The sequence below is a fragment of the Serinus canaria genome, chromosome 22 (genome assembly GCF_022539315.1).
Source record: "Serinus canaria isolate serCan28SL12 chromosome 22, serCan2020, whole genome shotgun sequence".
In the NCBI taxonomy this organism is placed as follows: Eukaryota; Metazoa; Chordata; class Aves; order Passeriformes; family Fringillidae; genus Serinus; species Serinus canaria.
In genome coordinates this window covers 984,243-995,287 of record NC_066335.1, presented here as the reverse complement: position 1 = coordinate 995,287, position 11,045 = coordinate 984,243, and the positions used below count along the sequence as shown (strand labels likewise).

The following is an 11,045-nucleotide window of genomic DNA, read 5'->3' as shown; positions in this document are numbered from 1 at the left end:
CGCGGCCGGGCGGGGCGGGGCCGTGAGCAGGGCCCGGAGCCGCTGCCGGGGCCCGGCGGGGTCGGGAAAGGCACCGGCACCGGCACCGCCTGTCCCGGGATCGGCACCGGCACCGCCTGTCCCGGGGCCGGGCTCAGCGCGTTCGGAGCCACCGGGATCGGTGTCGGGGGACCGGGACTGAAATTGGAAGCCACTGCCGGTGAAGCCGGGACGGGTGTCAGGCGTCTGGGAACCGGTACCGGTTATCCCGGGGCCAGTAGCGGCGACCCGGAGCGAGTGTCGGTGACGCGGGGAGGGTGTCGCGAGTCGGGAACCGGTACCGGTTATCCCGGGGCGGGTGTCGGGGATCCCGGAACCGGTACCGGTTATCCCGGGGCGGGTGTCGGGTATCGGAGCCGCTGTCGGTGACCCGTAGGCCCTACCGGTGACCTGGAGCGGGTGTCAGTGCCTCGGTACAGGGACCCGGGGCAGGTGTCAGTGACTCAGAGCCGGTACCGGGACCCGGGGCTGGTGCTGCTGCAGCGGTACCGGTGACCTGGCCCAGGTGTCCGTTCCCCCATTCCCTGTCCCAGTGCCAGTCCGGGTGACCCGGAGCGGGTGTCACTGCCCCGGTACCGGTGATCTGGAGCCACTGTCCGTGACCCCAGTGCTGGTCCCAGTGCCATTCCTGGTTCCAGTTCCGGTACTGGTGACTCAGTCCCGGTGACCCGGGGCCGGTGTCTGTTACCCCAGTGCCGGTCCCGGTGCCAGTCCCGGTCCTGATGACCAGGTGTCCGTAACGTCCCTGCTGGTCCCGGTTCTGCTCCCAGTGCTGGTTCCAGTTCTGGCTCCACTCCCGGTTCCAGTGACAGTCCCGATGCCAGTCCTGGTCCCTGTGACCCAGACCAGGTGTCTGTGACCGCAGTGCCCGTCCTGGTTCCAGTCCTGGTGCTGGTTCGAGTCCCGGTGACCCAGAGCCGGTGTCCATAACCCCAGTGCCGGTCCCGGTGCCGGTTCCAGTCTCAGTCCCAGTCCTGGTGACCCAGAGCCGGTGTCCATAACCCCAGTCCCATTCCCAGTCCCAGTGCCACTCCCAGTCCTGGTGACCCAGGGCCGGTGTCCGTAACCCCAGTCCCGGTTCCAGTCCCAGTTCCAGTCCCGGTCCCAGTGACCCAGGGCTGGTCTCCGTAATCCCGGTCCCAGTCCCAGTTCCAGTCCCGGTTCCAGTCCCAGTCCCGGTGACCCAGAGCCAGTGTCCATTACCCTGGTCCCGTTCCTGGTTCCGGTTCCAGTCCCGGTGCCGGTTCCAGTCTCAGTCCCGGTCCCGGTGACCCAGAGCCAGTGTCCGTAACCCTGGTCCCATTCCCGGTTCCAGTCCCGGTGCCGGTTCCAGTCTCAGTCCCAGTCCCGGTGACCCAGAGCCAGTGTCCGTAACCCTGGTCCCATTCCCGGTTCCAGTCCCGGTGCCGGTTCCAGTCTCAGTTCCGGTTCCGGTGACCCAGGGCCGGTATCCGTAACCCCGTTCCCGGTCCCGTTCCCGCTCCCTCCCGGCGATGTACTCGGCGGGCGCGGCGGGCGCGGTTCCGTCGCGGCGGCGTGGCGCGGCGGCGCTGCCCAAGCAGCCGGAGCGCAGCCTGGCCTCGGCGCTGCCCGGGGCGCTGGCCATCACCGCGCTCTGCACCGCGCTGGCCGAGCCCGCCTGGCTGCGCATCCACGGCGGCACCTGCGCCCGCCAGGAGCTGGGCGTGGCCGACGTGCTGGGCTTCGTGCAGCCCGAGCTGCTGCGAGGTGAGCGCACGCGGGCCTTCCGGAACCTTCCGTGCCCTTCCTGAGCCCTCTGTGTCCTTCTGTCCCTTCCTGAGCCTTCTGTGTCCTTCTGTCCCTTTGTCCCCTTCTGGAACCTTCCGTGCCCTTCCTGAGCCCTCTGTGTCCTTCTGTCCCTTCCTGAGCCTTCTGTGTCCTTCTGTCCCTTCCTGAGCCTTCTGTGTCCTTCTGTCCCTTTGTCCCCTTCTGGAACCTTCCGTGCCCTTCCTGAGCCTTCTGTGTCCTTCTGTCCCTTCCTGAGCCTTCTGTGTCCTTCTGTCCCTTTGTCCCCTTCCAGAACCTTCCACAGCCTTCCTGAGTCCTCTGTGTCCTTCTGTCCCTTCCTGAGCCCTCTGTGTCCTTCTATCCCTTTGTCCCCTTCTGGAACCTTCCGTGCCCTTCCTGAGCCTTCTGTGTCCTTCTGTCCCTTCCTGAGCCTTCTGTGTCCTTCTGTCCCTTTCTGGAACTTTCTGTGGCCTTCTATTTCTTCTTCCCCTTTCTGAGCCTTCCCCTTCCTTCTGTCCCTTCTGTCCCTTCTTGACCTTTCCAGTCCTTCCTCTCCCTTCCAGACCCTTCCAGAACCTTCTGTGGCCTTCCAGTCTTTTCTGTCCCCTTCCAGACCCTTCTCTCCCCTCCATCCCCTCCCTCCCTCTCTCCCCATTCCCATGGAATTTCCTGTTTCCATTTTTCCAGCCTTGCTCCTCCCCCTCGGGCACAGGGACTCACCCCTAATTAATGACTCACCCCTAATTAACGAGCTATTCCTAATTAATGAGCTATCCTAATTACAGGAATTGGCTCAAAGGGGGGGGGGGTTGGCATTTAAAAGAATGTTTGGATTTGTTCCCCAAAAAAATCCCCCCAAAGTCCCACCAAAAATCCCCCCTTTTCCACCCCAAATTTTCTTCTTTTTTTGGCAAAAAATCAGATTTCTTGTGCAAAAACTCAGATTTTTTTGCTGAAAAATCAGATTTTTTTTGCTGGAAAATCCAATTTTTCTTTCCTCCGACCCCATTTTTTCCCTTTTCTTCCTGTTTTCCCCCCAGATTTCTGCATGAACCCGCAGACAGTGCTGCTGCTCCGGGTCATTGCTGCTTTCTGCTTCCTGGGCATCCTGTGCAGCCTCGGCGCCTTCCTGCTCGACGTCTTCGGGCCCAAACACCCGGCCTTGAAAATCACCCGGCGCTACGCCTTCGCCCACATCCTCACAGGTGGGGACACCCCCAAAAAAACACCCCAAAATCCCTCAAAAATTAAAAAAAAATTAATTAAATGCTGCCCAAAAGTCCCCAAAAAATCCCCTGGAAATTAAAAAAAAGAAATGGAATTTCCCCCCAAATTATTTCCCATTTTCTCCCAGTCTAGCCTACTTTTTTCCCCATTTCTTTCATGTTTTCTCCCAATATAACCCATTTTTTTCCGCGGGTTTTTTTCCATTTTTTCCCACATTTTTTCCAATTTTTCCCATGTTTTTTTTTTTTTTTTCATTTTTCTGTGGTTTTGCCCCTTTTTCCCCAGTCTAACCCAGTTTTTCCTCATTTCTCCAGTCCTGCAGTGCGCCACCGTGATCGGGTTCTGCTCCTGGGCCTCGGAGCTGCTCCTGGAGACCCCAGACCCCAAACCCACCCCAGTTTGACCCATTTTTTGACTTTTTTTCCCATTTTTTTCAATTTTCCCCATTTTTTTCCCAAACCTCACCCAATTTTCCCCATTTCTCCAGTCCTGCAGTGCGCCACCGTGATCGGGTTCTGCTACTGGGCCTCGGAGCTGCTCCTGGAGACCCCAGACCCCAAACCCACCCCCGTTTTACTGGGTTTTTTTACTTTTTTCCCCATTTTTTTCCCAAACCTCACCCAATTTTCCCCATTTCTCCAGTCCTGCAGTGCGCCACCGTGATCGGGTTCTGCTACTGGGCCTCGGAGCTGCTCCTGGCGCAGCAGCAGCAGCACAAGAAGTACCACGGCTCCCAGGTGTTCGTCACCTTCGCCGTCAGCTTCTACCTGGTGGCCGGCGCGGGCGGCGCCTCCATCCTGGCCACGGCCGCCAACCTGCTCCGGCACTACCCCAGCGAGGAGGAGGAGCAGGCCCTGGAGCTGCTCTCCGAGATGGAGGAGGCCGAGCCCTACGGCCCCGACTACGAGGTGGTCAACCAGTTCCAGCCGCCGCCCGCCTACACGCCGTGATGGCGGCCGGCGCCTGGTGGCCACCTTGGTCATGGTCATCGTGATGGTGGCCACCGTGATGGAGGCCAGCGGGGTGGTGGCCGCCTTGATCCTGGTCACCATGATCATGGCCATTGTGATGGTGGCCACCATGATGACGGCCAGAGGGGTGGTGGTCACCTCGGTCACGGTCATCGTTATGGTGGCCACCGTGATGGAGGTCAGCGGCGTGGTGGCCATCTTGATCGCAATCACCATGATTGCAGTCGTCATGATCCTGCTTCACCATGATCATGGTCAGCGTGGTTGTGGCCACCATGATGGTCAGCGGGGTGGTGGCCACCTTGATCCTGGTCACCTTGATTGCAGTCATCATGATCCAGCTCACCATGATCATGGTCAGCGTGGTGGTGGCCACCGTGATGGTGGTCAGTGGGGTGGTGGCCACCATGATCCTGGTCATCATGATGGCCACCACGATCGTCACCTTGATCCCAGTCACCATGATTGCAGTCATTGTGATCCCGGTCACCATGATCATGGTCAGCATGATGGTGGCCACCATGATTGGGGTCATCACGATTGTGGTCACCTTGATCCCAGTCACCGTCACCATGGTCATCGTGATGGTGGCCACCACGATCATGGATCGAGTGGCCGGAGAGGCCGGATCATCGCCATGGGGGTGGGGATGTGGTGTGGGAGGGTTGGCTGGGGTGATGTCAAGAGGTCTTCCAGGGGAGGATTTGGCCAGGTGGATCCCAAGAACTCTTACAGCAAAGGATTTCTCCGGGTGGATCCCAGGAGATGTTCCAGGGAAGGGTTTCTCCGGGTGGATCTCTGGAGGTTCTTCCAGGGAAGGATTTCTCCAGGTGGATCCCAGGAACTTTTTCAACAAAGGATTGGTCTGGATGGACACGGGAAGTTCTTCCAGGGAAGGATTTGTCCTGGTGGATCCCAGGAACTCTTCCAGGGAAGGATTTCTCCAGGTGGATCCCAAGAGATCTTCCAGCAAAGGATTGGTCTGGATGGACACGGGAAGTTCTTCCAGCAAAGGATTTCTCCAGGTGGATCCCAGGAACTCCTCGGGGGCCTCGATCCCAGAGTTGGTTCCGTGGCTCCAGAGGGGTTCGGACACCGGGGGGAACGTTGGGATCTCCTGCTCCAGGTGGATTTTCCTTGGAATGAGGGGAGTGAGATCCACCTGGACTGAGAACTTTGGGATCTCCAATTCCCAACAGATCCAGAACCCAATTCCTAAGGGATTGAGAACTTTGGGATCCCCATGGACTGAGAGCTTTGGGATCCCCATGGATTGAGAGCTTTGGGATCCCCATGGATTGAGAGCTTTGGGATCCCCATGGATTGAGAACTTTGGGATCCCCATGGACTGAGAGCTTTGGGATCCCCAGTTCCCTGTGGATCAAGAACTTTGGGATCCACCATTCCCCATGGACTGAGAACTTTGGGATCCCCAATTCCCACCAGATCCCAAACTCTGGGATCCCCCATTCCCCACCCCAGCCCCTCTCCTGGCTCAGCCCCCCCCTTTCCCCACAGGAATATTTCTCCCCCTATTTAAAAATTTGGGAATTCCCATCCCCGCTCCCCCTTTCCCCCCCATGGACATTCTGCACTTTATTCCAGGCTCTGGGAATTCCGGGATCACCTTTGGGATTTTTTTTTTTTTTTTTTTTTGGGATCATCCCACAAAATTTGGGAATTTTGGCCTCCCGGGAAATCGGGATGATCCCTGCTGGAAAAACCCGGAGCTTTTATGCAAATCCCTCCGCTCCCATCCCACTTTTCCCCCGCAAAATTCCCAATTTTTTCCCCGCTCTGATTTTTTCCCAGAAATTTTTGGGGCCAAAACAAAAAAATAGGAAAAAAAAAATCCCGTCAGGACTGAAATTCCCAACAAAATTCCCATTCCTGGAACGCTTCGGCTCAGGGGGGATTTTTTAGGGAATCTCCTGAAGTTTTAGGGAATTTTAACCCCGGGATCTGACTCCTTGGAGGTCCCGATGCTTTTATCCCGATTTTCCCTCTTTTATCCCGATTTTCCTGCTTTTATCCTGATTTTCCCGCTTTTATCCCCATTCTCCTGCTCTTTTTTCCCTTTTTTTCCCATTTTTTCTTCCCCCTGGCTATGCAAGAGCTCCCCCAGGATGGAAATCCCAGAAAAATCCTGGAAAAATAAAAATTCCGAGAAAAAAAGAAAAAAATCCCGGGAAGGGTTCGGGAGGAGCCGAACTGACCCTAAAAACCCCCGGGGAAAACCCCGGGATTTGGGATCCGCCGGGAAGAGCTTCGGGATTCCCTGGATATGCAAAGAGGGTGTGAATAAATCTGTGAAAAATGGGATTTTCCAGAGAGAATTCCCAAAAAACCTTCGGGAATGGAGGAGGGAGGGAGGCGTTGCCCGGGGATTTTGGGATTTGGGATCGGCCGTGGGATTTGGGGGAATAAAGGGGTGGAAAGAGACCCCGGGGGGTGGTTGGGAATGGGGAGGGGGTGGATCCTGAAAAATGAGGATGGATCCCAAGAAAATGGGCTGGATCCCATAAAACTGGGCTGGATCCCTAAAAAATGGGCTGGATCCCATAAAACTGGGTGGAATCCCAAGAAACTGGGCTGGATCCCAAAAAAATGGGCTGGATCCCAAAAAAATTGGCTGGATCCTCAAAAACTCAGCTGGACCCCATAAAATTGCTCTGGATCCCAGAAAATCCCGCCCTTGATCCCCCGCTAGGGGCATGGTCCCTCTCAAGCCCCGCCCCAACCATCCCCACCCACCCAAGCCCCGCCCCAACCATCCCCACCCATCCAAGCCCCGCCCCAAACATCCCCACCCACCCAAGCCCCGCCCCAAACATCCCCACCCACCCAAGCCCCGCCCCTTTCCCTTTCGTCCTTGCCGCGCCCTTTCCCTGTACCGTGCCCTGGTGGGCGTGGCTTCCCCTCTGCAGCCAATCACCGCGCGGGGCGGTGCTGCTCGGACCAATGGGAAGGCCGGATCCGCCCAGACCCCACAGTGCCCCATAACAACTCAAAGAGCGCCCCAAAAAGCCCCAAAAAGCCCCAAAAAGCCCCAAAATCCCCTAAAACCTCCCCGACCCCATAGCGGCTCCTTGGGGGCGTGGCCTATCACAAGCCCCGCCCCGCGCTTCTCCCGCTATTCCCTCTCGCCCTCACACCCCCTTTCCGGTATCACGCGCTGCTGGGAGTGGTTTTGTCCTCGCCACCCAATCAGCGCGCGGGGAGGCACCGCTCTGACCAATAGCGGCGCGGCGCGCGGCGATGACGCGCTCGAGCGCGACGCGCGCCGCGGCGGGGCCGGCATGTGGCGGCCGCTGGCCGCGCTCGCCGCCCGCGGGGCCACCGGAGCCACCGGCGGGGCCAGCGGCGGGACCTCCCCCGGCTCCGCGCCGCTGCCGGTGCTGCTGACGCTGCTCGCCCGCCACTGCGGCTGCGGGAGGGCGCGTCGGGCCCGGCAGCGCGGCGGGCCCGGGGACGCGGCCCGCGGGACCGGGAGAGGAACCGGGAGCGGCTCCGGGAGCGGCGGCTCCGGGCGCGGCCGCTGGGGAGGGCCCCGGGGCCGGTGCGGCTGGGGCGCGCCGCGGGGCAGCCTGATGGCCGCGATCGGTGCCGGGGCCTTCGTGTGGGACGGGCAGCGCATCGAGGAGGAGGAGCTGAGGCGGTGAGGGGGAAACACCGGGAATAACGGCGGGAAGCATGGGGGGATAACGGGAATACTGGGAATGCAGCATGCGGAATGGGATACTGGGAATAAAACTTGGGAACTTCCACCCCAATCCCATAAAAATGGGGAATTTCGCCCAGGTCGGCGCAGGAGCTGCAGCAGCTGGAGAACCCCGAGGCGTTCCCGGAGCAGGAGCGGGGCTGGGAGCCGGTGATGGAGCGGGAGCACTTCCGGCTCTGGCGCCGCCCCATCCCGGGCTCGGCGCTCTTCCAGTACCGAGGTGGGCACGCCCCAATTCCCGAAATTCCCAGATTCCTGAAATTCCCAAAATCCCAAATCCCCAAAGCCCTGAATCCCCAAAATTGTCAATCCCCATTTCCCAAATTCCCCCGAATCCCTGAAATTCCAAAATTCCCAAATGTTTGGGTTCCCGGGAGTTTGGGGATTCCTGGGATCCCTCAGTTCCCAGGATTTGCTGATTTTTGGGATTTTCCCTTCCCGCAGTTTTCGGCTCCTACACCGACGTCACTCCCAGGCAATTCTTCAACGTCCAGGTGAGCGGAATTCCCAGGAAATTCCTTGGGAATTATTGGAATTCTGACTGGGATTTGACTCCAGGACTGGGAATCTTTCGGAATTCCAGAAAAACCTGGAAAATTCCCATTTTGATCCCATCCCAGAGATTTCCAGCTGGGAATCCCAGGAATTCCTGATCCCGTTTTTCCCAAACCTTCCCAGAAATTCCGGATCCCCCCTGAGGGATTTTGGGGAGAGGGGAGGGATTTTCCCCTGATTTTTCCTGGAATTCTGGGGCTTTCCTGGCATTCCTCATCCCAGTTTTTCCCCATCCTGATGTTCCCAATCCCTCTTGACGTGATCGAGGTTTTCCTCGGAATTCTGGTGTTTTCCCGTCCTGTTTTTTTCTGGATCCTGTTTTTCCCTGGAATTCCGGGATTTCCCTGGAATCCCAGGATTTCCCTCAGTCATTCCTCATCCCGTTTCTCCTGGAATTCCAGGATTTATTCCTGGGTTTTTCCCCAATCCCATTTTCCCGGGGTTTCCCCGTTCTCCCGGGTTTATCTCTGGGATTTCCCCGCTCCCGTTTTTCCCTGGAATTCCGGGATCTCCCGTTCTCCCGGGATATTCTGGGATGTTCCCCAGCTGGACACGGAGTACCGCAAGCAGTGGGACTCGCTGGTGCTGAAGCTCGACGTGGTGGAGCGGGACCCAGCCACGGGCTCCGAGGTGATCCACTGGGTCACGCAGTTCCCGGTGAGCCACGGGATCCTCTGGGATTGGGATCCGAGGGGATCCACTGGGTCACACAGTTCCCGGTGAGCCGTGGGATCCTCTGGGATTGGGATCTGGGATTGGGATCCGAGGGGATCCACTGGGTCACGCGGTTCCCGGTGAGCTGTGGGATCCTCTGGGATCCTCTGGGATCCTCTGGGATTGGGATATGGAATTGGGATCCAAGGGGGGATCCACTGGGTCATGCAGTTCCCAGAGAGAGACACAGGATGCTCTGGGATCTGGGATTTAGAATTGGGATCCCAGGAAATCCACTGGGTCACGCAGTTCCCAGAGAAAGACGTGGGATTTGGGATCTGGGATTGGGATCACAGGATCCAGGGTGATCCACGCAGTTCCCAGTGAGCCATGGGAATTTGGGATTGGGATCTGGGATCCAGAGGGATCCACTGGGTCCCGGTGAGCCCCTGGGATTTGGAGTCTGGGATCAAAATTTGGGATTGGGATTTGGGATCGGGGTCAGGATCTGATCCTGTTCCCTGAGATCTGGGATGGGGATCAGGTTTGGGATCCAGCTGGGATCCTGACCCGCCGCCGTTCCCGTTGCAGTACCCGATGTATTCCCGGGATTACGTTTACGTCCGGCGCTACAGCGTCGACAGCGACCGCAACCTCATGGTGCTCGTCTCACGGTGCGGAGAAACCCGCGGGCTTCCCAAAATCCCCATGGAATTCCTACAGATTCCCTCTGAAAAAATCTCCTGGGATTCCCAAAGAAATCCCCCATGGAATTCCCAAAAAATCCCTGGGGGAAAAAAAACCCCTGGAATTCCTGCAAATTCAGGGATAATTCCAGGGGTAATTCTGGGGTAACTCAGGAGAATTCCAGGGTAATTCCGGATGGTTCCGCAGGGCCGTGGAGCATCCCGGGATTCCTGAAGACCCCGAGCACGTCCGGGTTCGGAGCTACGAATCTCACATGGTGATCCGGCCCCACCGCGGCTTCGACGAGGTGGGGACTCCCAAAATCCCAGAAAATCTGGGAAAAACTGGGGAAAACCCTGGGGAAAACTGGGGGAAATCCAAGAAAAATCCAAGAAAATTGGGAAAAAATTCTGGTAAAGTCACAGGGGAAAATCCTGGGAAAACTGGGGAAAAATCCCAGGAAAATACTGGGAAATCCTGGGAAAACTGGGGAAAATTGTGGAAAAATGGGGAAAATTCCAGGAAAACTGGGGGAAGTCCTGGGGGAAAAAATTTGGGAAAAATCCTGGGAAATCTCAGGAAATCTGAGTATTTTGGGGGGGTTGGGGTCAGTTCTGGGGGTGGGAGTGGAAAAAGGGGGTGGGAAAACCCTGAAAAAATTGAAGAATTTGGGATGTGGGGGCAGCTTGTGGACCAATTCCTGCCAGGAATTGTTGGGATTTGGGGAATTTTGGGGTGTTTTTGGTGTTTTCCAGAACGGCTTCGATTACCTGCTGACGTACAGCGACAACCCCCAGACGGTGTTCCCACGCTACTGCGTCAGCTGGATGGTGTCCAGCGGTGAGAATTCCCCCAAAAAAATCCCAAAATTCCAGGGAAATCTTGGGAAAAAGGAAAGGAAAAAGGGGGGAGGAAGAGAAGGAAAAACTGGGGGGAGGAACGGGGGGGAAATGGAGGAAAAATAGGAAAAATTGAGAAAAAAAAAAAGGGGAAAAATTGGGGAAAAATTAAAGAAAAAAGGGAAAAAGGGTTGGGAATTCTTTCCCACCCTCTGGGGTCGCCAGGAATGCCGGAGTTCCTGGAGAAGCTGCACTCAGCGGCGCTGAAGGCCAAGAAGATGGAGCTGGAGCTGCGGGATTACCTGAGCCCGGCCAAGGGCCCCGAGCCCTGCGGGGCCCCCCAGCACCTGGAGTACGCCTGAGGAACACCAGGAAAACAGCAGGAAAACACCTGGGAAATGGTGGGAAAAGCCCTGGAAAATGGCGGGAAACCACAAGGAAAATGGCGGGAAAACAGAAGGAAAATGGCGGGAAAACGACGGGAAAAGTCCCGGGAAAACTCTGGGAATGGATGGGGAAATACCAGCAATAAACTGGGAAAATAACTCTGGGAGTTGTCCCAGAAGCACTGGAAATAAACTGGGAAAAAAACCTGAGAATTGT

At 57.3% G+C, this 11,045-nt stretch overlaps 3 protein-coding genes across 3 annotated transcripts; all 3 read left to right on the top strand.

Moving 5' to 3' along the window:
• The first annotated feature begins 16 nt into the window (after positions 1 to 16).
• On the top strand, positions 17 to 6,308 carry TMEM127 (transmembrane protein 127). Its single transcript, XM_050983031.1, has 3 exons — positions 17 to 1,767; positions 2,829 to 2,993; positions 3,658 to 6,308. The coding sequence occupies exons 1-3, from the start codon at positions 1,533 to 1,535 to the stop codon at positions 3,963 to 3,965; spliced, it is 708 nt and encodes a 235-aa protein (XP_050838988.1). The 5' UTR covers positions 17 to 1,532; the 3' UTR covers positions 3,966 to 6,308.
• Positions 3,969 to 6,308, top strand: LOC127060374 (uncharacterized). Its single transcript, XM_050983030.1, has 2 exons — positions 3,969 to 4,209; positions 4,328 to 6,308. Exons 1-2 carry the CDS (start codon positions 3,997 to 3,999, stop codon positions 5,261 to 5,263), a joined length of 1,149 nt encoding a protein of 382 aa, XP_050838987.1. The 5' UTR covers positions 3,969 to 3,996; the 3' UTR covers positions 5,264 to 6,308.
• Positions 6,309 to 7,267: 959 nt separating this feature from the next.
• Positions 7,268 to 11,041, top strand: STARD7 (StAR related lipid transfer domain containing 7). Its single transcript, XM_018925136.3, has 8 exons — positions 7,268 to 7,644; positions 7,788 to 7,927; positions 8,152 to 8,201; positions 8,809 to 8,919; positions 9,508 to 9,590; positions 9,811 to 9,910; positions 10,359 to 10,443; positions 10,668 to 11,041. The coding sequence occupies exons 1-8, from the start codon at positions 7,286 to 7,288 to the stop codon at positions 10,802 to 10,804; spliced, it is 1,065 nt and encodes a 354-aa protein (XP_018780681.2). The 5' UTR covers positions 7,268 to 7,285; the 3' UTR covers positions 10,805 to 11,041.
• Positions 11,042 to 11,045: the final 4 nt, after the last annotated feature.